At 39.1% G+C, this 25,616-nt stretch overlaps 1 protein-coding gene across 2 annotated transcripts in view; it reads left to right on the top strand.

The window, feature by feature from the left end:
- The window catches only part of PIBF1 (progesterone immunomodulatory binding factor 1), a 273,027-nt gene extending 247,828 nt beyond the window's left edge, over nucleotides 1–25,199 (top strand). The window contains exons 17-18 of one of the 2 annotated variants that reach the window (XR_009180643.2): nucleotides 3,072–3,240; nucleotides 3,430–3,517. Coding sequence is in view for 1 of the 2 variants with exons in the window: in XM_004468148.5 (XP_004468205.2) it covers nucleotides 3,430–3,603; nucleotides 24,622–24,675 (228 nt within the window). In the remaining variant the exon portion in view is untranslated. Of the gene's footprint in view, nucleotides 1–3,071; nucleotides 3,241–3,429; nucleotides 3,604–24,621 lie in introns of those variants that run through there. The other variant, XM_004468148.5, reaches the window with a different exon arrangement.
- Nucleotides 25,200–25,616: the final 417 nt, after the last annotated feature.

Genomic DNA, 25,616 nt, shown 5'->3' with positions numbered 1-25,616 from the left:
AGGAGAGCCGCCCCATGCAAAAAAAATGCAGCCTGCCCAAGAGTGGCACTGCACACACAGAGCTGATGCAGCAAGATAACACAACAAAAAGAGACACAGATTCCCAGTTCCACTGACGAGATTGCAAGTGGACACAGAACACACAGTGAATGGACAGAAAAAGCAGACAATGGTGGGGGGGGGGAGGGCGGAGGGAAGAGAAAATAAGTAAGTAAGTAACTTGAGAACAACATGGAGATGGCCATAAAAGAAAATATTGAAGCTTACAGCTGTATCAAAATCAAAGTTTGCCTTATAAAAAGCAAAACAAATATAAACAAAGTCAAATAAAAGATAAATAGGAAAATAAATTGCTACTCATAGCACAAAGGGTTAATTTCCCTAATATTTAAAGAGCTTCTAGAAATTAAAAAGACAATGGCAATCACCCAAGTGAGAAAAAATAATGGGCCAAAGATATCAACAGAAAAGGAAATATCCTTAAATATATGAAAAGCTACTCAATCTCACAGTAGAGAAAATGAAATTTAAACATACCCATACACCTATCGGACTGGCAAAACTCCAAAAGGTAACACAAGCACGCATTTTATTGATTAGGAAATAGAAGCTTATTCAACCAAGGATGAGTTGCCTAAGTCTATACAGTTATTAACAGAGTCAGGAATAGACATGTCTTTGACATCTGACCTAGTACTAAAATATTTTCACTACATGTGCTTGGCTCTCTGTGTGATCAGTATTTGATGATATAGTGGATACTATCTGACATTAAAATGGACTTTCCTTTCTTCTCATTTATCATTATTATAAAAGGAATCATCATATAAGTTAAACATAATAAAACTGAAAAAGAATTGTTCCAAATGTAATTTTGGTATCCGTTGAAGCTGTATTATCCTAACAGCAACTTTACACAGTTTTGTTGCTTTTTTTTAATTATTCAAATTTATTTCAAATTCAAAAAATAAAATAACAGACAAAAGTCAGCTTAACAAGTTATGGATGCATTGCTCCAAAAAAGTTCTATCCAGGCACTTTTATCTCATCTAATTCTAAAAACAAACTCATTTTTTCCTCCAGTGTTCAGGAAGATACACAGGTGAAAGCAGATTGGTTAAATGGCATAATCAAGGTCTCCTTGTTAATGAAGAAAATGAATAAAGAAAAAAATGCTTAATCATATTCATATCTCATGAAACTAATCCCCGTATTCTTTATTTTTACCTTTAGCATTAATATAGTACCTTCTTTGCTTTTACTACAAAAATATTACAATATTGTTAACTATTGTCAACAAATTACATTGGTTATATTTTTCCCATGTATCACCATATTCTTAACACTTTGTAGAACATTCCTATATTTATATTATTAACCACAATCCTCATCTACTGCCAAAATCACTTTTATACATTCCCTAGATTATCCTCCTCCTGTCCAGCTACTTTTAAAGTGTTCTTTACTTAGATTTCAGAAACCTTTGTAACACTGTTTATACAATCAGATGGACAAAAAGTATTACTGTGACAACACTTCAAATTGGGGTGACCCTGGTGTGGGTAAGGGAAAGCCATGTGAATTTCCTTTAGCTATCTCCTGACCAGCAGCCGGGTTGATCTGTGTCCTGTAACTGCTCCCATACTGACAACAGAGGGAAGGCAAAGAGAAACTAAATTATAGGCTTCTCTGGAGCATCTGGGGGCAAAAGCCCTTTGTCTCCCACACCACCAACTCCTACTTCTTTTCTTCTCATCCCAACCCTCTCCCTCCCTCCCCCATCAAGTATGACAAACTAAACTCTCCTTTATCATATTTATCTGTGGAATAATGGTAAGATATGTTGATTGCTTTTTTCATATTATTTTATTTCACCTTCATGCCATGAGGCAAAAGTTATGGCTGATAGACGGTCTGCTCCATTCTGCTAATCTGTTTATAGACATCAGCTCTGTGTCAGAGCAAGTTTCTACAAGCCTTTTTTTTTCTGGCTGTCATTTGTTCTATTTAGAATCATCTAGCTGAGTGGATATTTTAAAACAGAGCTGCTGCATTTAAGCCACATAGCCTTAATAGATCTTAGGGCCAGAAGAGCTAAAAGAAATGCTGCTAAAATATTCTTTTCTCCTTTCTGCAATACTGGGGCTGGCTGGGCCACCGCACGTAAAAATGTATGCACCTTTAGACATTGCCAGTATGACATACTATTATTTGAACCTTTGGAGAATCTTTCTGCTTTTAAGATTAAATTATTCCATTTATGTATGCCCCTGGTGATGTACATAACCATGTATTTAATGTGAAACGTATAGATTTCAGCACCTGATCTATTTGCCAAGATAAAGAGAAGGGAAAGGGGAGATGACAGTCACCCAGCCTACCAAAAGAACAACTTTCTATCTGAAAGAACATCTTTCTATCAGCCATAACTTTTGCCTCTTGGCATGAAGATGAAATAAAGTACTAGGAAAAAACTAATCTGTTATCCCTACATATACTTGTGTTTGATTGGATTGGTTTGGTAATTAGTAATAGCCACTTATGAGTAGGGTTAGGTGGAAAAGGTTTGAGTATGGGGGAAAACAGCATAGACAAAATAGGAAAAGGAATGGGTAAATATTTTAATCTGAATTCTTCAAAGTTCAGCATAATTTATTCTTAGTTCAAAAGGCAGTTGATAAAGCCAGTTCGAGCTATCGTTTGTAAAAGGGTTAAGGTGATAACATGGTTAAAGGAGTCCTGAAACTATATTAAACTTAGTGCCTGGACTGCTGATTCATAGCCAAGAGAAAAGATTTGAACTCTTCCCTACGATCTTAAACGATTTCATAAGGAAATGGCATAGTTTAAGAGGGAGAAGGGGAAAAGTTAAGTGCCTAAACAATCTGCTCAGCAATCAGTATAGAAAAACTACAGTGGAAACTGGATATACCAGTGGTTCTCAAATTTTTCTGTCCATTAGAATCACCGGGAGATCTTAAAAATTCCAAAGGCCAGCCACACTCCAGACCAATAAATTGTTATCTCTGTAGGTGTGAGGTACAGACAGCAGTATTTTTCTTTTTTTTCAGGAAGTATCTGGACTTGAACCTGGGACCTCATACATGGAAGACGCATTCAACCACTGAGCTACCCCTGCCCCCCTGGCACCAGTTTTTTTAAGCTCCCGAGATGATTCCAATGTGCAGGAAAATCTGGGAACCATATAATGTTATAATTACCAGTTATCATACTAAAAACGTATGACATAAAATTTATGTGCATCATTACTGTGCATTAATATTGTTTTTACAACTTTCCTTGTCTATAATATAATTTCTTCAAATGTTCCTTCTACTTCAAGAATAAATGTAAATATTTTAATTTCAAGCATTATTAACTTGATTTCAAAAATCACACTTGCTATTTTCTGTCTTCATATATCAACAGGAATTGGCAGCTATGAAACAGATCCTCATTAATATGCGTAGTAAGCATTATGGGAACAGCTTACCTCTTACTGAAAAAGAATCAAAAATTGTGATGGAAAATCAAAAATCAAAGACTTTGAGTGTGCCTAGAGAACATGAAGACAATATATTTATACCCAAACCAACACTTTTTGTAAGTAAAATTTTAAAAAACTTAGAATTGTCATATTTCTGATTTCACTAAATATATTTTATTCTTAAATCTTTTTTCTTTCATTTATATTGGTTTCAAACTAATTTTACTAGTTTTATGATGGAGCCTTGAAAGATTATCTGTATTAATTCATTTTCTGAATGTGTACATTATTCAATTTTTAGCTGATAGACTTTAGCCTAAATCTAGAGCTTACCTCCCCAAGCATCCATAAACTAATTATGGAGGAATTTAAAAGGAATTTTAATTTACATAAGAATAAAAAGGTTGCAGACTATCACCTATCCCTACCCCCATTGATACAATAGTACTTTTTGCCCTAAGTTTCTTCAGAAAGTGTAAAACCAATCAAACTGAAGTAAACCAATTTGTATCATTGGGTGGAAATGTATGTGCACAGAAATTAGGCAAAGGAGTTAGAAAATTTTGGATTAAAGGTAGAGAAGATAAATTAGGAAATATTGAAAATCATATATTTTCACAGATAGTAAAGATAGGGGATAAAAAAGCAACAGACTCAAAATAGGAGTAACATTATTAAATATTCCACTTTACTTGAGCATAGATTCCAAACAATGCTTTCATTTCTTAGAAGAAACTTGATTTTTACCTTCTAGACATAGAAACTCAAGAATTTCCTCTCAGATGTTCTGATTCAGGGAGGCCCCAGACTCTGATGTTTTTTTTAACTCCCTAGATGATTATAATAATCGGTCAAGCATGGCAACTTCTGATCTAAGCCATTTCATTATACATTCAGATAATGCTACTCGAGATCAACGAGATGCAAGAATTTTCTTAGTGATTATATAATTCAACCTCCTTAAAAAAAAAAAAGGCGAAAGAAATGACAGAGTTACAATCTAGATCAAATAAAGGATAATTATTGTAAATACACATATGGCAGTAATGGAGACCTAGCTGACAGGAGAGTGGAAACAGGAAGCCCAGATTGACCAGCCTGGTTACAGCTCTAGGGATTTCGGCAACTGAATCCATGAATCTTTTCCTCTAGTGGTGCATCAGCTTTCTTTTGTATATACGTTTCTCTCCTAGTTTCTGCTTACTCATAATTTCCACTTCCTCATAATTTTAACTTACTCATGGCCCTTTGTCTCAAGATATGTTTCTATGCAACCTTTCTGCATCTACCCTCTTATATCCTAGTTTTTCCCAAATTTTCTGAGAATCTAACTGGCATAGTTTATCCTTACTGGGGGGTGGGGTGAGGGTCCCTCTTTGTGGCAAGACTTCTTAATTATCCAGCCTATTGAATAGCTGCCCTTGAGTCAGGTGCTCCTCCCACCCACCCCCCCATACTCCCCTAACTCTTTTACTCCTGAGAACTGCTACCAGTAAGCAGGGGTCACATGGTAACAAATGCTGCCTTGGGCTACTTGTGCTGAAGGACCGTGGCTAGGAAAGTTTTCCTTAGAAAGTAGGTTGAGATTAAGGCAGAAACTATGATATGGCTGTTATATAATAATCTGTAGGAAGAAAGCAGGCTAAGTACATACACATTAATACGAAAAGTAGGATTAGATGAAAACCACAAATACAGACAAATACTTAAAGCCTGTAAGCGTTTTCTAATCTGTTTTTCTGTCCCTAGTCTGTTTCCAGCAATGAACTGTTCTTTCTGACCCTGAGCTTCCTACATTTCTGACTTAAGCTTAGTGACCTTATTCTGATTTGAAATCCTGGATGTAACTAGTACATGAGTAACAGTAAGACTTCCCAGTATCTCAAGATAAGATTACTCAGTGAGAATAAAATTAAAATGAAAGTATTGTTTGGGTAGAATTTTTTCTTCTTTTTGCTCATCTGTATTATCTGTATACAATAAATTTTATTTCTTCTATAATAAAGAAAAATTTCAAAGGCGGTATGAACTCAGGTATGTCCTAATGAAAACCGACAGGATAATACTGTAAACCAGTCCACTCAAGGCTGTGGCACAAATGGATAATTAGTAATGTGAACTGCTAGGTAACAGGAACAAGTCATTTAATCCCCTGAGCCTGTTCTCTGTTAAATGGGAAGAAGTTTATATGAAATGAGTTCTGGACTTCTTTGATACTAACACACTATTGGAGTCTCTTAAGGCTTCATATTTTTTTAGTTATTCTTTTAAATATTTTCAGTTTTTCATAACATAATGTTTCTTATATTTGATCTGATTTTATTAACAAGGAATTTATGATGCAAATATTTGAAAATAAGATGTAATCATCTCGTATCTTATGGTTTTATAGCTGAAACATTTCTAACTTACAGTTATTTTAGCTGAAATTATTTGCTGTGTTTTTGGTATTTTTCCCTGATATTAATTTCCAGAATAGATGCATGCATGTATGCATGCATGTTTATATATGCATTGAAAATATGAGAAAAGCATACGCAACACTATCATTAGTGACTAATGGGGTGGGGGTAGAGCTGTGATGTAAGGAAGGAGAAGTAATAGGAGCTTGAGTCGTTTTATTTTATGTGCTTTTATATTGTGTGACTGTTTTGCAATACTCCTATAGTATTTAAATATGAAGACCCACCCCAAAAGGTACATTTTATAGAAAAACTCTAGCCATTAAAATCACAGATACAGCAGAGTTGTTCAGTCATTTAATACACCAACAAAGACTAGAATGATCCACAGAATATAAGTCCTTCAAGGATGGAGGATGTGTTCCCATTGCCTTTCACAGCACACAAACAAAGCAGACACTCAAATGTTTAACTGTTTGAGGGAAAAAGAATAGCAGTTATTTGCTTCCCCAATTTAGTTATCTTCTTAGATGCTAAAAATCTAAACTGAGTAGAGAACTTTAGTATTAAACTAATCACAGGGCGAGTAAAAGCAGCAGCTTCCTCCCAAGACTATAGTTAGTATCACTTCTGCGACAGAGCAATATTCCTCATTCATTCTCTTTCTTTCAGAAACACACAGTTCATTCCCACTTATTTGCTTTCTCTCTCCAAGTGGCTTTTAGCTATCCTAGCCCTTTTTTCTCTGGCTTCATCTACTTCCTAGGAAAAAACTGGAGCTTTTCTAATCCTCTTTGGAGCACATTTCCTTTTTTTCCTTCCTGAATAGCAAAAGAAAGAGTCTTAGGGAACATAATAAGAATGTGCATAGAGCAGATGTGGCTGAAGCAGTTGAGTGCCTGCTTCCCACATGGGAGGTCCCAGGTTTGGGACCTCCTAAACCTAGGAGTTTTAGTGCCTCCTAAAAACAAAAATGAACAACAAGCAAAAACAAGTGAAAAAACCAACTTAGGGAAGCCAATGTGCCTTAGTGGTTGAGCTCTAGCTTCCCACATATGAGGTCCTGGGTTCAAGCCCCAGCCCTGGTACCTCAAAAAAAAAAAAAAAAAAAAAAAGGAATGTGCAACACCAGGAAATAGTGCATGAGGTGTCTGTATAACAGTGAGTTTATGGTGGGGTTCAGGTCTGGGCTCATATTGGCTATCTCATTGGCTAGCAAATGTTGCATGGATAAATTACACTTATGTAATTTATACATAAATGGTATGTGAACCTTGGTATTCTGTAGAAGTGGTTTAGAAAATTACATATGGCCAACTGGAAGGGGGACAATGTTAAAATAAGTACAATTCAACAAGTGTATACTGACTATATGCAAAGTAATGTCTAACCTTTGATAGCCATTTTTTACTAATTGTTAAGATATAGAGCTTTAAAACCACTTCTCTAGAGTCAAGGATAATAGTATAAGGAGAAATCAGGTTACTGCTTAAGGAAAACACAAACTGCTATTGAAATTCAAAGAAAGAATAGATAGTATGTTGTTGGTAGGCTCCACAAAAGCCTTGTGAGAAAAGAAGTATTCCAGGTCGGCCTTGAAGGATGGCTGGCATTTTGACAGGTGAAGATGAGTAGTAGAAAGTGAGAAATTCCAAATGGAAACAAAATAAAACATTCATAAAATATTTTCTAACTTGTGTTCCTTTTCATTATTCAAGAATATGATAGCTAATATGGATTTTTCATATGTAGACTCTCTTCCTTTCTCTACATTCTTATGCCAGACTTTAGTCATTTCACCACCCATTTTCACTTTCTCTAGGACAAAAGGGAAATAAAAGTAGATAGATTATAAATAATAATTGCGTTATTCATAGGAAAATTTTATAATTTTTATCAAAAATGGAATTTAGCAGTTACTTGAAAACATTGCTAGGATGAATATAGTTGCATATAGTAAAACAAGTGACAAAGGGAAGCGGACTTGGCCCAATGGATAGGGCGTCTGCCTACCACATGAGAGGTCTGCGGTTCAAACCCCGGGCCTCCTTGACCGGTATGGAGCTGGTCCATGTGCAGTGCTGATGCGCACAAGGAGTGCCGTGCCACGCAGGGGTGTCCCCCACGTAGGGGAACCCCGCATGCAAGGAGTGTGCCCTGTAAGGAGAGACGCCCAGCATGAAAGAAAGCACAGCCTACCCAAGAATGGAGCCACACACACGGAGAACTAACACAGCAAGATGACGCAACAACAAAAAGAAACAGATTCCCATGCTGCTGACAACAACAGAAGCAGACATAAAGAAGAACATGCAGCAAACAGACACAGAGAACAGACAACTGGGGTGACAAAGATGCCACAGGGTCGTGTCCCTAGTCCTGCACCTTCCTACCCTTTTCACATAGTAATACACATAGAAAAGTATATCTGAGGAAGGCAGATGTGGCTCAAGTGATAGAGCTTCTACCTACCAGGTAGGAGGACCAGGGTTTGATTCCTGGGGCCTCCTGATGAAAAAGAAGAGAAAGGGTGCCCATATGGCAAGCCAGTGCCTCCATGAGTGCCCACATGGTGAGCCAGTGCCCGCACAAATCCTACACGGTGAGCCAGTGCCCCGCGCAAGTGAGTCATGCAGCAAGATGATGACGCAACAAAAGAGAGACTAGGGGAGAGTCAAAGTGAAGCACAGCAGAAACCAGGAACTGAGGTGTTGCAATTGATAGGGAACCTCTCTTCCCATCAGATGCCTCAAGGATCAAATCCCAGTGAATCCCACAGCAAAAACAGCAGGGTGGGAGGAGGGGAAGGGGGGAAAATAAATAAATCTTTAAAAAGAAAAAAGAAAAGTATATTTGTATGGCATCTTGGGGTAAATGAACTTTGCCAGTAGATTGAATAGGCTCCAAACACCCCCAAAGTCCTGTTAAAGCCCTGGGAGCTGAGGGGATCAATAGTTCATCATACCTACTTTCTTGGCATATTTGTTTGGAAGTTCTGGTCTGACATTTTAATGTTAAATCTAGGTTCATGTCACCCAAGTGTAATCAGACCTTAAGATATATGGTTATGTACACTTAGTTTAGAAAATTATTATTTTCCAATTTCTAGTGTCAGGAATACTAATTTCAGTCTCTTCCTGAGGCAATTTAGCTGATAAGCTAAATTAGAAATAAGGGACTTCCTAGTGAGCATGGTAGTACAGCAAAGATGGTTGAATGAGTTCACAAGGTCTCTCATGTGGGAGGAGGTAAACTGGATCAAGTATCCTATATCCATCCAAGTTGGACCCTGCCTATTAACAAAATATTTATTTGATCACAGTTTATATATTTCTCAGAAAACAAAGTAATTATATATCTATTTATATCTACTATACATTCTCTTTCTTTTTCTTAGAGAAATGGTACTGGTTAAACACTAACAGGTTCTTAATTTTTAGTTCTTTTTCTAGACTCCAGGAGTATCTACCAGGCTTATTGTGTCTGTGTTTTTCAGGCATCATTCTTTCTTGTAACGTACTTTCTCAATATGTTATAATCCCCACATTATATTTATGGTTTAGTTGTCTACATCTAATGACAAAAGGTACATATCTTATCAGTTATATATCTCCAAAATCACATTGTCACACCATGTTATGGATATGAAGGGCAAGTAACTATTAGGACAATAGTATAAAAGAAACAGTAATATTCAAACAGCTAAATATTCAAACTACTAAAATAAAAAAGCAGTTAATTGTGTATCTGAATTACTTTATTGTACCAATTTTTTTACTAGTCATCTATCAGGAGTCAGCAGGGTTTTTCTTTAAAGGGCAAGATAGGGAAGCGGATGTGGCTCAACTGCTAAAGTGTCCATTTACCATATGGAGGGTCCAGGGTTCGATCCCCAGGGCCTCCTGAGCCATGTGGTAAGCTGGCCCACACACAGTGCTGCTGCACACAAGGAGTTCCATGCCATGAAGGGATGCCCCCATGTAGGGGTGCCCCATGTGCAAGGAGTGCACCCCGCAAGGAGAGCCCCCCTGCATGAAAAAAGCACAGCCTGCCCAGGTGTGGAGCTGCACACATGGTATGGAGAGCTGACACAGCAAGATGATGCAACAAAAAAGACACAGTTTCCCAGGGCCCCTTGAAAATGCAAATGGATGCAGAAGAACACATAGCAAATGGACACAGAGAGCAGACAACATGGGGGAAGGAGAAAGAAATAAATAAAATAAATCTAAAAAATAAAATAAAGGGCAAAATAGTAAATATTTTGGGTTTTTTGAGCCACGTGCAGTCTCCATTGCCTATTCCTCATTTCTCTGTGGTTTTGTTTTGTTTGCTTGGTCTGTTTGCTTGGGTTTTTTATTTGTTTGTTTTTGGAAATTCAAACTTTTTTTTAAGATGTTTTTCTTTTTATTGAGCTCTCTTTTTTTTTTCCTTCCCCTCTCCCTCCCCTGCCCTGCTGTTTTTGCTGTCTGTGTCCATTCACTGTATGATCTTCTGTATCTATTTCTCTTTTTGTCTTCTCTTCTTGTCTTTCTCCTCTAGGATTCACTGGGATTCAATCTTAGGGACCTCTGATGTGGAGAAAGATTCCCTGTCAATTGGTGCCACCTCAGTTTCTGGTCTCTGCTGCACTTCACCTTGACTCTCCTCTTTGTCTCTCTTTTGTTGCATCGTCATCTTGCTGCATGACTCACTAACATAGGCACTGGATTACCACAGGGGCACTCAGCTTGCCACACAGGCACTGCCTTGCCACACAGGCACTCACACAGGCACTTGGCTCACCATATGGGTGCTCAGCTCACCACGCAGGCACTGGCTCACCGTGCAGGCACACTTTCTCTTCTTCTTTTTTCAACAGGAGGCCCCAGGGATTGAACCCGGTTCCTCACATATGGTAGATAGAGGCCTTATCACTTGAGGCACATCGACTTCCCTGCTTGTTTTTTTAACCTCACTTTATAAAATGTCAAAATCATAGCAGACAGTCCATGCAAAAAGCAATGGACCATTGCCTTCTAATCCCTGATCTATCTTATGCTAGTTGCTTAGTACTAATCAGGAGTTGGTAAAGGCTTAGAAACTCCCAGTGTCTGGAAGTTAGGTCTGCCACTAATGTATAGCACCTTATTGACTAAAGTATCTAGAAATGAAGAATAATATTTAATGAAAACCAGATATCAACTTTCCATAATCATTATTATCTCCTTGGAATGTACTTTAAATCTATAGAGATTAGATAATACTGATAAAGAAATCACAAGTACATATTCTATCCTAATGTAATTAACAGAGAACCTAAATTCCTGACAGTAATATCACTTCCTGAGCAGAAGTTCACCAACAGAAGAATTAAGCTCATCAGTGAATTTGAGTTCATACTGCAAAATAGACTGTTTCCATGCCTTATTTACTAGCATTTCCACTCAATAACTGGGATGCTTATCAGAATCATAAGTATTGTCCACCATGCTTGTCAAGTGTGATATTGCCTGATTAATTGGAGCCACATTCTTACATTATTGTTGGTGGAGTTTTTTGTCATATTGTGTAGGAGAAACTCTTGAATAAAGGCTCATATGAGACTTTATGTCCAGACTTAAACAGACCTGAGAAGCTCAGTCACAGCAGAACCAAACAATATTCATTCATTCATTCAAAAAATATTTATTGGGAAATGGATGTGGCTCAACCAATTGGGCTCCCGTCTACCGTATAGGAGGTCCAGGGTTCGATGCCCAGGGCCTCCTGGTGAGGGTAAGCTGGCCCACATGGCAGGCTGGCCCATCCAGACTACCAGCCCACATAGAATGCTACCCCACACAGGAGTGCTGGCCTGTGTGGGAATGCCCCCAGTGCAGGAAAGCCGCCTCGCACAGGAGTGCTGGCCGACGCAGAGAGCTGGTGCAGCAAGGTTATGCAACAAGAGACACAGAGGAGAGAAAATAAAAAGATTTAGCAGAAAAGGGAGTTGAGGTGGTGCAAGTAAGTGATCACCTCCCTCCCACTCCAGAAGGTCCCAAGATCAGTTCCCAGAGACGCCTAATGAGAATACAGGCAGGTACAGAAGAACACACAGTGAATGGACACAGAGCAGACAACAGGAGGAATGGGACCGGGGCGGGGGCAGAAATAAATAAAGTAAATCTTAAAAGAAAAAAAAATTAATTTAACCAAGCACATTCTGGCCAGTAGGGATATAAACATTCCTGCCTCCCTGAAGCCTTTGCTCTTGGATGGAGGTAGACTATAGACCAACAAACAAGCAAAATATAAATTATTATAGGATGTAAAAACATGACAAATGCTATGGAAAAAATAAAACAGGGACGGGGATGAGGAATGCAGTGAAATGGCCTTCCTGAGAAGGTTACACTTAAGACCTTAAGGAAGTAAGCACATGCTTAAGATTTTTGAGCAGCTAGATTTTTCTCGATCCCATTACTTTCTTATAATATTGAAGAAATTTTAAATGACAATACACCCACATAAAAATAGATTCAGGTTGAAACCTGCTTTGCTTTTAAATACAAAAGAGTTCGAGTCCTATTACTTTAATTTTTTTTCATTTTTTTTGTATAAGATATAATGCAAAATATATAATAAAATAATGTGACTTCTTTAACAGTAAAATCCAGGTAGTTAACACTGGATATAGTACCCTTTTTCAATATTGCTACAATTTCTCCGAATATTTTTTAATTCCTCTTCTGGAATTGTCTTTTGAGGCTAAGGCACATTCTTTTGAAAGTATTACTTTATTTAAGCTTTATCCAGGCACAGGGTCTCTACCCTTGAGTCCCCCACATTCCAGTAATAGAAATAATACACTGTGATAAATACTAAATATAGGAGGAAGTGCAGAATACTATACGAGTCTCATTTGTAGTCTCAGACCTTGGCAGCAGCAGTGAAAGATGAATTAAAGAAATAGAAGAAAAGAGGCAGCAGACTTTTGTTATTAATTGAGGCAGACATTTATAAGGTGAGAGCGGGGTAAGAGGTGCATGAGGAAAAGAAAGTTGCAGCTGTAGAGATAAATTTGGGAGGAGGGGGTAAGGGTCAGAGGGGGAGACAATAATACTTGCTAATTGAAAATGGAGTGAAAGGTATGTATATAAAGAACTGAAAAAGTGCTCATATTTTATTTTATAAGAATACCTCTTAATTGCTATGTTTATTTGCCCCTTGGAGATATGAAGAAAAGTAAGAGCACAGAGAAAGAGATTTGAAAATTAAATGCTTCCAAATATTATTTATGATAAAATATAAATGATACCATAGCAAAAAAAATTCTTTTAAAAGAGAGTCTTGGAAGTGGATGTGGCTCAAAGCGATTTGAGCTCCCACCTACCACATGGGAGGTCCCAGGTTCATTTCCCGGTGCCTCCTAAAGGAGACAAACAAGACAGTGAACTGATGTGACAGACTGGCATGGCAAGCTGATGGAACAAGGTGATGCAAGAAGAGATACACGGAGGAAAATATAATGAGAGACCCAACAAAGCAGGGAGCAGAGGTAGCTCAAGTGATTAGGTCTCTCCCTCCCACATGGGAGGTCCCAGGTTCAGTTCCCGGTACCTCCTAAAAAAGGAAGACAAGCACACAACGAACAGACACAGTGAACACAAACAATGAGGGGGTGATGAGAAATAAATAAATCTTTTAAAAAAAAGAGTTTTGAATTGAAACCAGGACTCTTGTACATGTGAAGCATGCACTCAACCACTGAGCTACATCCACTCCTAAAATAAAGTCTTTAAACCAGGGGTTCTTAACGAGGCATCTGTGACTTGAATTAAAATTCAAAAGAACATTATTCTTGTAGAGACATGTTGGTGCAGGTATGATATATTTATTAAATAATAACAGTATAGTGTGGACTTAGTAAGGGATCCTTTGTTTTCACCACATTGGCAAGGGAGTCTGTAGAACAAAAAAGGTTAAGAGCCCCTGCTTTAAAGTATTCTTTGAATCCGGTGGTCAGAAAATTTCCTAATACCCTTTTTACTTGTAAAAACTGAAGTTTAAGCTAAGAAGTATTAATTGGCTATTCAAAAATAGGATATCCAATTGTATCCAGTGTCATAAATGTGGATAAGGTAGAGACCAGCCACCAAATACTTTTACTAATATATAACTCATTTAGATTAAAAATTGGCAGTAGCTGTGTATTTGTTTATTGAACCAACATTTGTTGAGCATTATTTTGTGACTTCCCTTAAGGAATTCATGGTTTATCCAGTGGGTGATTCAAGTAAATAGTTATAATTATCATGCAATAAAGTAAGTGTTGAATACTTTAAGTTCTTGAAAGGAACAGCAAAAGAAGCCTTTGAAGTATCAGAGTAGACTTCCTAGATGTGACTTTTCGACTGAGTCCAGAAAAAGAAATAGGAATGAGCTCCTCAGGCAGAGAGGACATCAAGTAGGAAATTCTATTAATAGTATTTATTGAGGACTAGGTGCTTTACATGCCTTACTTCTTTTTAACCTCCTACCAACTCTCTGAATCCTTTTAAGAAAGATAACAAGTAACAGCTAGTTTATAAATGGGGATGTGGCTGAAAATGGTAGTCTAGGTATGTAAATACCAGTTGACAGAATGCCAGGGAATAATCTAAGCACTGAATAGCACAGTGAACCAAGAGGTAGATGAGAATTGTGGTTGATGATACCAATGCAAGAGTGTCCTTTGTGAGCTAGAGCAAATGTACATCACTACTGCAGGGTGTTGGGAATATGGAGAAACATAGGAAAAATACATTGGAGTGACCTATGGACTGTGGTTAGCAGTAATAATATAATTTTCTTGCATCTATGCAAAAGAATACTGTGTTGCTAATGAGGCAGTATGGAAAATGTGAGCTAAATGTATACTATGGACATGGTAACAATCAGATGATATTTTCTTATCTGTAGCAAATGTTCCACCACAGTGTGGTGTGTTGATGGAGGGATGTTGTTTGGGTGCATAATTATTTTATAAGTTTACAACTGCTGTCATAAAAATATATTTTAAAAATAATAATAGTGTGGTTTGGGGTAAAAATACACCAAATGTAAGATAAGGACTGTGATTTTTGACAATATTCTTTCATAATTTGTTTAACAAACGTCTCACAATAATGCAAGGTGTTGGTGGAGGGTTGATGTACGGGACCCCTGTATGATGTTACGCATGTTTGTTCTGTAAGTTCACAACTTTTAATATCTTAATTGTTTATGTTTGTTCATATATAAATGATATAAAGATAATAATAATAGAGTTGTTGGGGGTAAAATACTTTGGTTAGTAGTAATATATATATTTTTTTATTTTAAAGAAACTTTTTTTTTTTCAAATTCTCAATTTATTCACTTTTTAAAAAGATATTACATTAAAAAAAATATGAGGTCCCCATTCGCCCCCACCGCCCCCACCCCACCACTCCCCCCACAATAATACTCTCCCCCATCATCATGTCACATCCATTGCGTCTGGTGAGTACATCTCCGGGCATTGCTGTACCCCATGTCCTGTGTTCCACACCATAGCCCACACTTTCCCACGTTCCATCCAGTGGGCCATGGGAGGACATACAACATCTGGCAATTGTCCCTGGGGCACCACCCAGGACAACTCCAAGTCCCAAGAATGCCTCCACATCTCTTCTCTTCCTCCCGTTCCCTGCACCCAGCAGCCACCATGGCCACTTTTTCCACATCAATGCCACATTTTCTCAATTATTAACCACAGTAGTTCATGAATGGAATATCATTAAGTCCACTCTGATCCTTACTGTATTCCTCCTTCCTGTGGACCTTGGCTTGGTTGTGTCCATTCCACATCTATGTCAAGAGGGGGTTTACATTCCACATGGATATTGGATGCAATCCTCCTGCTTTCAGTTGTAGGCACTCTAGGCACCGTGGTGTGGTGGTTGACATTCTTCAACTCCATGTTAGCTGAGTGGAGTAAGTCCAATAAATCAGAGTGTAGGAGCTGAAGTCTGTTGAGGTCAGGGCCTGGCTATCTTATTGTCAGTCCAGAGATTCAAATCCCCTAGATATATCTTAAGCCCCAGCACCAATTACAATTCCAGTAAAGTAGCATGAAAGTCGTGTGAAAAGAGAGCCCATCTGAGTCCAGCTCCATCACGCAGAAACACCGGCTCCAAAGAAGGGCCAAATGGCATGGCAGTGAACCCCATCTGCCATGACCATAGAACCTGTGGGTCTCTTTAGCCCTCAAAAGGACCAATATCTGGGGTTGTATCTACTTTATCTGTCTCTGAGACTCTGCTCAGGTGTGCATAAGGGCAATCCTTCTGACAACCTCCAGACTCTTTTTTAGAAACTCATAGCTATATGAACTCATTTGTCTTTTCCATTTCCCCCTTACTTTAGGTCAAACAGCATTTTTAACTCCTGTTGTTATATGTAGACAGGGATATTCTGCTGGTCCGTGTTGAACCTTTAATTTAAGGTCATTTTCTAGTTATGTTATCAGCTGGTACTTGGTAGTGATCCCTTGGTGCCAGGGAGGCTCATCCCCGGGTGTCATGTCCCACACTGGGGGGAAGGCATTGCATTTACATGCTGAATTTGGCTTCAAGACTGGCCACATTTGAGTAACACGGAGGCTGTCAGGTGGGAACTCTTAGGCACAGTAGTAATATTTTGACAGTGCTCTTTAATCATTAGTTAAAAAGGTTTAACAACAATGAAAGTTATTGGTGTTAGGGTGCGTTATGAGAGTCCTGTATGATGTTAAATGTGTTTGTTTTGTAAGGTCACAACTATTATTATACACTTATTGTTCATGTATGTTTATGTATGAGTGATATACTTCAATAAATTAATTTTTTTAAAAAGAAAGAAACAGCACATTCTGAAGGGACAGGCACATGAAACCCAACAAATGATGAACATTTCAGGAGCACCAAGGGGCAAGGGAAAGGATTGGGGGCTCCTTATGGAAACTTTAGTCATTCATAGAATAATTTAGCCACTGCCAAATCATGGCCAGGCAAAAAGTAACTAGGGAATAAATATTGACTCTTCTTCCACCAACAAACCTGCTGTACCTTCCATTGGCTGAGCCTGATCAGAAACCAGAAGGCCAGGCTGATCACCTCCTGGGGCACAGAGCAGGGTACATAAGGATGCAGAGTAGGTCTGAGGACAACAATATCCAGTACAGTTATTCAGATGTTTTTTATTACCCCCATATTACATGTGAAGTAACTGAGAACTTGCCCAAGTTTACAAAATTAACAAATCACTGGAAACATTTACTTTGCAAGCCTGTGCTTTAACCACTATGCTATACTATACTCAAAGCCACAGAAGTCAAAGCTTGCCAGAGTACCTACTGTGGGCCAGATACTTTACTGATGAAGACACAACATTAAACAAGATAAACACTAAATTATTTGAGGACAGGTCAGCATTTTCACTAATTGTGTTCCATTAATAGTTTAACGGCTGAAGCAAATTGTTTAGTCTGGCAGATAAAGGCCTGGTGATAAGCATTTGAAGGCTAGTATATGGCTCTTTGAAGTTATCAGGGATTTAGGAGCTTTTCTCTTAACCTATCCTTGGGTGTAGCTTCTGTCCTCAGAAGCACAGTATGATTGCTATAGCTTCAGCCATCACTTCTGCATTCTAAGCAAGAAGAAAGTGGAAAATAGCATTTCGCTTTCTAAAAGAGTTTTCCCATAAGTTCTGCCCAATATCTTCAACCTCTATCCCATTGACCTGGGTGCGCCTATTTCTCCTATAATGAAACCAGAGCTCTGTTATTAAGAGCAGTATAGGTACAGGCTAGGCAACCAGCAGCCTGTTCTTCATTGTTATATCCCTAAAACCTAACACAAGGACCTGGCATGTAATAGGTGTTCAATAAAGTACTGTTAAACTCATCAAATACAATAAGTTAGTGCATGTGGAAGAATGTCATGGAATAGGATTGGAGAAGTAATTATGGGCCAGATCCCAAAGATCTGAAAAGTCACCATAAGAAGCTGAGAAGCATTTAGTCACCAGGACAGAGCTATACTTGACTGCTGCAAGTCATCTTTGTTAACACATCCAAATAAAGAATGTATCAATGTGGCACATCTGAATAAGGAATGTATCAATGTGGCGGGGGAACAAGGCATGGTGTATGGCAGATGAAAGGAGAATCAGGGCAGAATCTGTAGTTTGGCCTAGAGAAGTTGCTTTTTTTTTTCCTTCCAGGATACACAGTTAAAGCCATTTACATTTTGACCCAATGATAATCACAGTTTCTCAAAATGAAAATTACCCTTCCTATAGCGAGCACTCTGATTTCTTCTGTTCCAGTCTATTTAATTTTTTGTCTCATTTCTGATCTTTACCCACTAAATTAATTTCACAACCCATGGATTAGACCTGCTGTTTGAAAACCACCAGCATAGATGTTCTTTCATGACTGGGAATAGTGAGAGCTTTCAAATTTTAGCTCACTCACCTTTTCCAATCACCCAGACCTCTCAATTTGATTATATGAGAACCAGGCAATCCCTCAGTTTTACGGTTTAAAAAAAAAGTCTGCTAGAACTGACAGATGTTCCTGGCCCAATGAAACTATTACCAACTAACAAACAAGCATTCAGCCTTGTACTCTGGTTTATTTTAGATTTGGTTATTAGCCTCAGCCACCTTTGAATTCTCTTGGTAGACAGAATCTGGCCCTTTCCTGTTGGCTCTCATGTAACTCCTCTCACCCTTACTATCATATAGGACTTTGAACCTTCTCTAAAAGGCTGAAGAACTACTGAAGTGTTTTAATTCAAATGTGTATTTTAGAAAGATAAACTGGCTGGATTGTGGAGAATGAACTGAACAAGGTAAAAGAGCCAAATCAGAATTTGAAAGCTGTCTCAAGAACCAGGCCTGAAAGAATGAGCCCTCAAGAAAAACCACTGGGGTCAAGATAGGAACAGTGAGAAGAGAAGACAAGCAGACACGGAAGAACTCGCAGTGAATGGACACAGCTGATGGAGCACAAGCACTGGGGTCAGGGGGGCAGTGAAAGGATAAATAAAAATAAAATAAAGCTTTTTAAAAAAAGGTATTTCATTCAACAAATGGTGCCTGGAGAACTGGATAGCCATATGTAGAAGAATGAAAGAAGATTACCATCTCACACCTTATACAAAGATCAACTCAAGATGGATCAAAGACCTAAATATAAGAGCCAAGACCATAAAGATCTTGGAAAGCAGTGTAGGGAAACATCTACAAGACCTCGTAATAGGAAATGGCTTCATGAATTTCACACCAAAAGCACGAGCAGCAAAAGAACAAATAGATAAATGGGACTTCCTCAAAATTAAAGCCTTCTGCACCTCAAAGGAGTTTGTCAAGAAAGTAAAAAGGGAACCCACACAATGGGAGAAAATATTTGGCAACCATATATCTGATAAGAGGCTTATAACTTGCATATATAAAGAACTCATAATCTTGAAAACAAAAAGATAAACAACCCATTTAAAAAATGGGAAAAAGATTTAAACAGACAATTCTCCAAAGAAGAAACACAAATGGCTAAAAAGCACATGAAAAAATGCTCCAAATCTCTAGCTATCAGGGAAATGCAAATCAAAACTACAATGAGATACCATCTCACTCCCATAAGATTGGCAGCTATGAAACAAACAGAAGAATACAAACGCTGGAGAGGATGTGAAGAAAGGGGAACACTCATCCACTGCTGGTGGGAATGCAGAAGGATCCAACCATTCTGGAGGACAGTTTGGAGGTTTCTCAAAAAACTAACCATAGATTTGCCATATGACCCAGCAATACCACTGCTGGGTATATACCCATCAGAACTGAAAACAAGGACACAAACCGATATATGTATACCAATGTTCATAGCAGCATTGTTTACTATCGCCAAAAGTTGGAATCAATCCAAATGTCCATCAACAGACGAGTGGATCAATAAAATGTGGTATATACACACAATGGAATACTACTCGGCTGTCAGAACAAATACACTACAATCACACGTGATAACATGGATGAACCTTGAGAATCTTATGTTGAGTGAAGCAACCCAGGCATTGAAGGACAAATACTACATGACCTCAATGATATGAAATAAGCAAACTGCCTTAGAGAGCTAGACACCGGAAAAGAGGCTTACAGGAAATTGGGGGGTGGAGGAAGGATGTGAGTTAACGTCTGGAGGGGTGGAATCTGTGATGAGCTGGCGGTAAGTATGAGCACAAAGAAGGGACAAAATGGGGGCAAGGGGTTACCTTTGGGTGGGGCTTTGTGGGTTTGAGGGGGGCTGGGGATGGGCAGAGGGGTAATATTGTCCAAAAATCGGGGGGAGGGAGGGGCAACATACGAACATGGGAGAGTGTCAGGTGTTAATTGAGAACAAAATGTTGAGAAAATCGTATCAAAATATAAGTAGGAGGGTTACCTGTTTAGGATGCTCAGGGGGTATGGGCTGTTGCGGGACGGACTCTGAGCAAATAGCTGAAGGCTCATTTTGCCAAGGTGGGTTGTACCATTGGGAAGAGACCCAAGAAGTGAGAGTTGGGGTGGACCCACATCCTGGGGAGGACTAATGCCATCAAATAGAGAGAACTGTATCTCTAGTGAGAAAGGATGGCTCCCAGGGCATTAGGGCAGTTGAGAAAGTCAGGCCCTGAATACTGCTGCAAGTATCTCTGGACATGGCTTCTCGGGAAAGGGAGATTGGCTGGCGTTGTGGGCCCCAAAGGGAGGGGAAAATGGATGTGGAATGGATGGAAACAAGGTAAATATGGGGGCAAGAGAGGAGTTTTGTGAGAATACACGAAGATGAATATAAAACATGTAATATTACTCCAAAAACATATAAGAGATGACAGAATAATAATGTAAACCATAAGGCAAAACATAGGATAACTAAAAAATTTAGAAAACTGTACAACCTAAAGTATGGACCACATAGTAAGCACAGATGTCACCTTGTTTGAAAGCTATTGCCTCGGAATCTGTACATCAGTTTCAGGAAATATGATATGAAAATGTTAAGAGATTATCGCTGTGGAAGGGAAAAGGTTTTATGGTGAATCTGGGGAAATACTCTATATTGTATATATGAATTTCGGTGATCTAAGACTCTTGTGAAGCTGACAATATGCTGGGATTGACTTTACAGGAAGTTTTGGATCACAGAGTGGTTCAACAATGGCAGCGGAGGAATACTGATATAGGATGTTATTGACAGGATATATATGGCTGACAGGGAGTTATGCAGGGCATATGCCCAGGGTATATAGTAATGTCTAGATATACTCATAGTGGAAACAATTAAAAACAATAGCTGGGGGGGTGGGTACTGGGCCCCTGACCGAGGGGTCACTGTCGTGGACCCTGGGGGAGCAGCGGCAGTTCCCCAGGTGCAATGGCAAGAGCCAGGAAGGAAGGAGGGCCCAACAGTGGGCTCCTGATACTTATGGCTATGCTTTTGAGCCTATACACCTCCAATAAGAATAAGGCCTAGAGTAGCACTGTGCCTGGGAGTTTCCTCCTGACAGCCTTCATGTTACTCAAATGTGGCCACTCTCACAGCCAAACTCAGCATGTAAATGCAGTGCAGTCCCCCCAGCGTGGGATATGACACCCGGGGATGAGCCTCCCTGGCACCAAGGGATCACTACCACATATCCCCTGAAGATGCAACTAGAAAAGGACCTTGAATTAAAGGTTCAACACGGATCAGCAGAATATCCCTGTCTACATATAATAACATGACTTCAAAATGCTGCTTGACCTAATGTAAGGGGGAAATGGAAAGGAGAAATGAGAATATAAGGCTATGAGTCTCTAAAAAAGAGTCTGGAGGCTGTCAGAAGGAATGCCCTTATGCACAAATGAGCAGAGTCTGAGAGACAGATAAAGTAGATACAATCCCAGGTATTGGTTCTTTTGAGGAATAAAGAGACCCATGGGTTCTATGATCATGGCAGATGGGGTTCACTGCCATGGCAGATGGCCCTTCTCTGGAGCTGGTGTTTCTGCGTGATGGAATTGGACTCAGATGGGATCTCTTTTCATAAGACTTGCATGCTACTTTAATGGAATTGTAGTTGGTGCTGGGGTTTTAGATATATGTAGGGGATTTGAATCTCTGGACTGATAATATGACACCCAAGCCCAGAGCCTCAACAGTCTTCAGCTCCTACACTTTGATTTATTGGACTTACCCCACTCAGCTAACATCGAGTTGAAGAAGGTCAACCACCACACCATGGAGCCTAGAGTGTCTACAACTGAAAGCAGGAGTGCATCCAGTATCCATGTGGAATCTAAGCCCCCACTTGACATAGATGTGCAATGGACACAACCAATCCAATGTCCACAGAGAAAATGTGGAATGGGTGTGGGAAGGGTAGCCATAGTGGCTGCAGGGTTTGGGGAATGGGAGGAAGAGATGAGATGTGGAGGCGTTTTCGGGACGAGGAGATGTCCTGGGTGGTGCTTCACGGACAATTACGGGACATTGTAGAGCCCCCCAGGGCCCACCGGATGGAACGTGGGAGAGTGTGGGCTATGATGTGGACCATTGACTAGGGGTGCAGTGATACTCAGAGATGTACTTACTAGATGCAATGGATGTGTCACGATGAGGGGAGAGAGTGTTGCTGTGGGGGGAGTGGGGGGTGGGGGCGGTGGGGTTGAATGGGACCTCATATTTTTTTAATGTAATTTTAAAAAATAATTTAAATTAAAATAAATTTTAAAAATAAAATAAAGGTATTTCAATAGAATTTAGGGACTGTTTGTAATGGGTGTAGCAGGTGAAGGAGGGAAGAATCAAAGAGGAAGAGGAATCTAGTATTTCTGGTTTAGGTGACTGACTAAATAATGGTACCATTCACAACGACAGAGAATATGAAGGATTGGGACAATTCATCTGGCACAGTAAACTTCTGTGGCCTGTGGGGACCATACATGTGGAAGTATTTAAAGCTTAAGTTATAGGCATTGTGTTTGGGGGCAGGGTGGAGGGTCCACAGCTTTTTTAGGTCATAGTTGAAGCTGGCCAAGGCCATGGATAAGGTCAAGAGCTAATCATTGTCACTTTTTGGGAATTAGCTATGACACATAAAACAATATAAGAAAGGGAAGTGGACTTGGCCCAATGGATAGGGTGTCCGTCTACCACATGGGAGGTCCGTGGTTCAAACCCTGGGCCTCCTTGACCCGTGTGCAGCTGGCCCATGCGCAGTGCTGATGCGCGCAAGGAGTGCCGTGCCACGCAGGGGTGTCCCCCGCATAGGGGAGCCCCACGCGCAAGGCGCCCCGTAAGGCGAGCCACCCAGTGCGAAAGAAAGTGCAGCCTGCCCAGGAATGGCACTGCACACACGGAGAACTGACACAACAAGATGACACAACAAAAAGGAATACAGATTCCCAGTGCCACTGATAAGGATAGAAGCAGTCACAGAAGAACACACAGCAAATGGACACAGAGAGCAGACAACTGGCGGGGGGGGGGGGAGAGAAATAAATAAAAAGTAAATCTTTAGAAAACAACAATATAAGAAAGATAAAGGTATAAACTAGCATACTTATCTATATGCCTATATACGTATATATATATATTGAGAAGTGCAATCCTTCATAGTTTTAAGCAGATCTAAGTGGGAAAGAAATAAATGTATATTTAATTTACTGTAATCTGTTGCATAAAATGCTTTGATTCCTTATATAAGGAGTTAGTGCTTTATACTGTAATGGCACTCCTCCTTGCTCTCTTCTTACTACTCTGTACAGCATGGCTTTTAGGGTGAAATGATTAAACAACAAAACAAGCAGCACCCTGGTAAGTGCTTAGAAACTTGGGAGATCCAAAACAAAATAATATGGGCATAGTAATTTTTCAATAAATATCTTTCGAGTGAATGAAAATCCTTATCTATATAAGACAACTAAAAAGAAGTTGTGTCCTTGAGTTGTTTTTTTTTTAAGATTTATTTATTTTCTCCTCTTCCCCTCCTCCCCTCCTGCTGTTTTTGCTCTCTGTGTTTTCTTTTCTTCTCATTTTCTCTCCTCTAGGATTCACCAGGATTCAATTCTAGAGGCCGCTGATGGGGAGAGAGGTTGTTCCCTGTCAATTGCACCACCTCAGTTCCTGGTTTCTGCTGCACTTCACCTTGACTTACCCCTTATCTCTCCTTTGATGCGTCATCATCTTGCTGCATTACTCACTTGCTCAGAGCACTGGTTCACGTGGGCACTTGTGTGGGCACTTGCTCACCACGTAGGCACTGGCTCACCACGTAGGCACTGGCTTGCCATGTGGGCACGCTTTCTCTTCTTTGTCACCAGGAGGTCCCAGGGGTCAAACCCAGGTCCTCCCGTTTGGTAGGCAGAAGCTCTATCAACTTGAGCCATATCCACTTCCCGTGTGTCCTTGATTTATAATTCTCTTTGAAAATGGAATCAATTCATAAAATACTAACCTGTGTAGAATGTTAAATATAAGATTTGAGCCAAAACACACAGATCTGTGTTTTTTCCTTACCTGTATCTAAGTCAGAGATTATGTCTGTCACAAGCCAAAACCTTTGTCCTTAAGAATCCTTCTATAGTAATTAAAGGAATCTTTTACTTTAGTTTTACATTTAAAGCCTCAATATATAGGTACTTAGTTCTCTGAATTACATCTTTTGTCCTCCTTGTAAGCATTTGACTTGATTTTTTTTTTTCCAGACCAAAAAAGAAGCATCAGAGCCACTTAAGAAACTAAAGATGAAGACAACCTAATATTTTGGATGTATTTGCAATTATTATTCTGGAAATTATTTTTCTGAAGGAAAAAGTTTATCTTAATCATGTACTTGGCATTTTTTAAAATAACTAAAGTTAAATTAACAGATTTCAGCGTAATAATCAAAACATAAAATGTAAAAGATAATATACTTTATGTTGGTTTTATCTATTTTGATACAAAATAAATATAATATGCTCTATTTATGATTTAGATTTTGTAGCTTTCTTAATTGTTCAATGCATTTAAAAGTGTGTGTCTTGTAAATATTTGATTAGACATATATTTTCTAGACTATATAAATTCCAAGATTAAAATGTCATAAAACAAGTACCAGGACATCTGACATTTTTTAAAAATTAAGAATCTATTTGTGAAATCGACTAGAACACATTTCAAATGCCTAATAATGGTCATCAGTTACCATGTAAGTGGATATGAATTGCTGATTATTTCTTTGGGCCCTGTTTTTTTCTTGTATTTCATATTATCATTAACCAATAAAATGTGGTGAAAAATCTGTTACTTTGTTGGTCAAATAAAAATTTGGTAGAATGTCTGTTGTTACATTGATCAGAATAGTGCTGGCCCAGATACAATATGGCCAAATTTCTGATCATTGAAGGGAAAAATCAACAAGATTTTCTTTCATTCTTGTCGTTAAAATAGGATCCCTTTCTCATTTGAGGCCTATACTTTATGAGAAAGAAAGAAGAAAAGGGAGGGAGGGGGAAATGGAGTTCATGTTTTCTCAGCCTTAGCACTATTGACATTTGGGGCCAGATCATTGTTGGAGGCGAGACAGGCAGTTTTAGCTATTGTAGGCTGTTTCACAGCGTCCTGGCCTCCACCACTAGATGCCAGTAACATCCCAGGCCCACCCCCAGTTGTGACAGCAAAAATTGTCTTATGTCTACTCGAGTGGCAAAATCAATAC

This window comes from Dasypus novemcinctus, chromosome 15 (genome assembly GCF_030445035.2).
Source record: "Dasypus novemcinctus isolate mDasNov1 chromosome 15, mDasNov1.1.hap2, whole genome shotgun sequence".
NCBI classification, from domain to species: Eukaryota; Metazoa; Chordata; class Mammalia; order Cingulata; family Dasypodidae; genus Dasypus; species Dasypus novemcinctus.
Note: the sequence above shows the minus strand (reverse complement) of the source record. Positions and strands in the feature narration are given on the sequence as shown.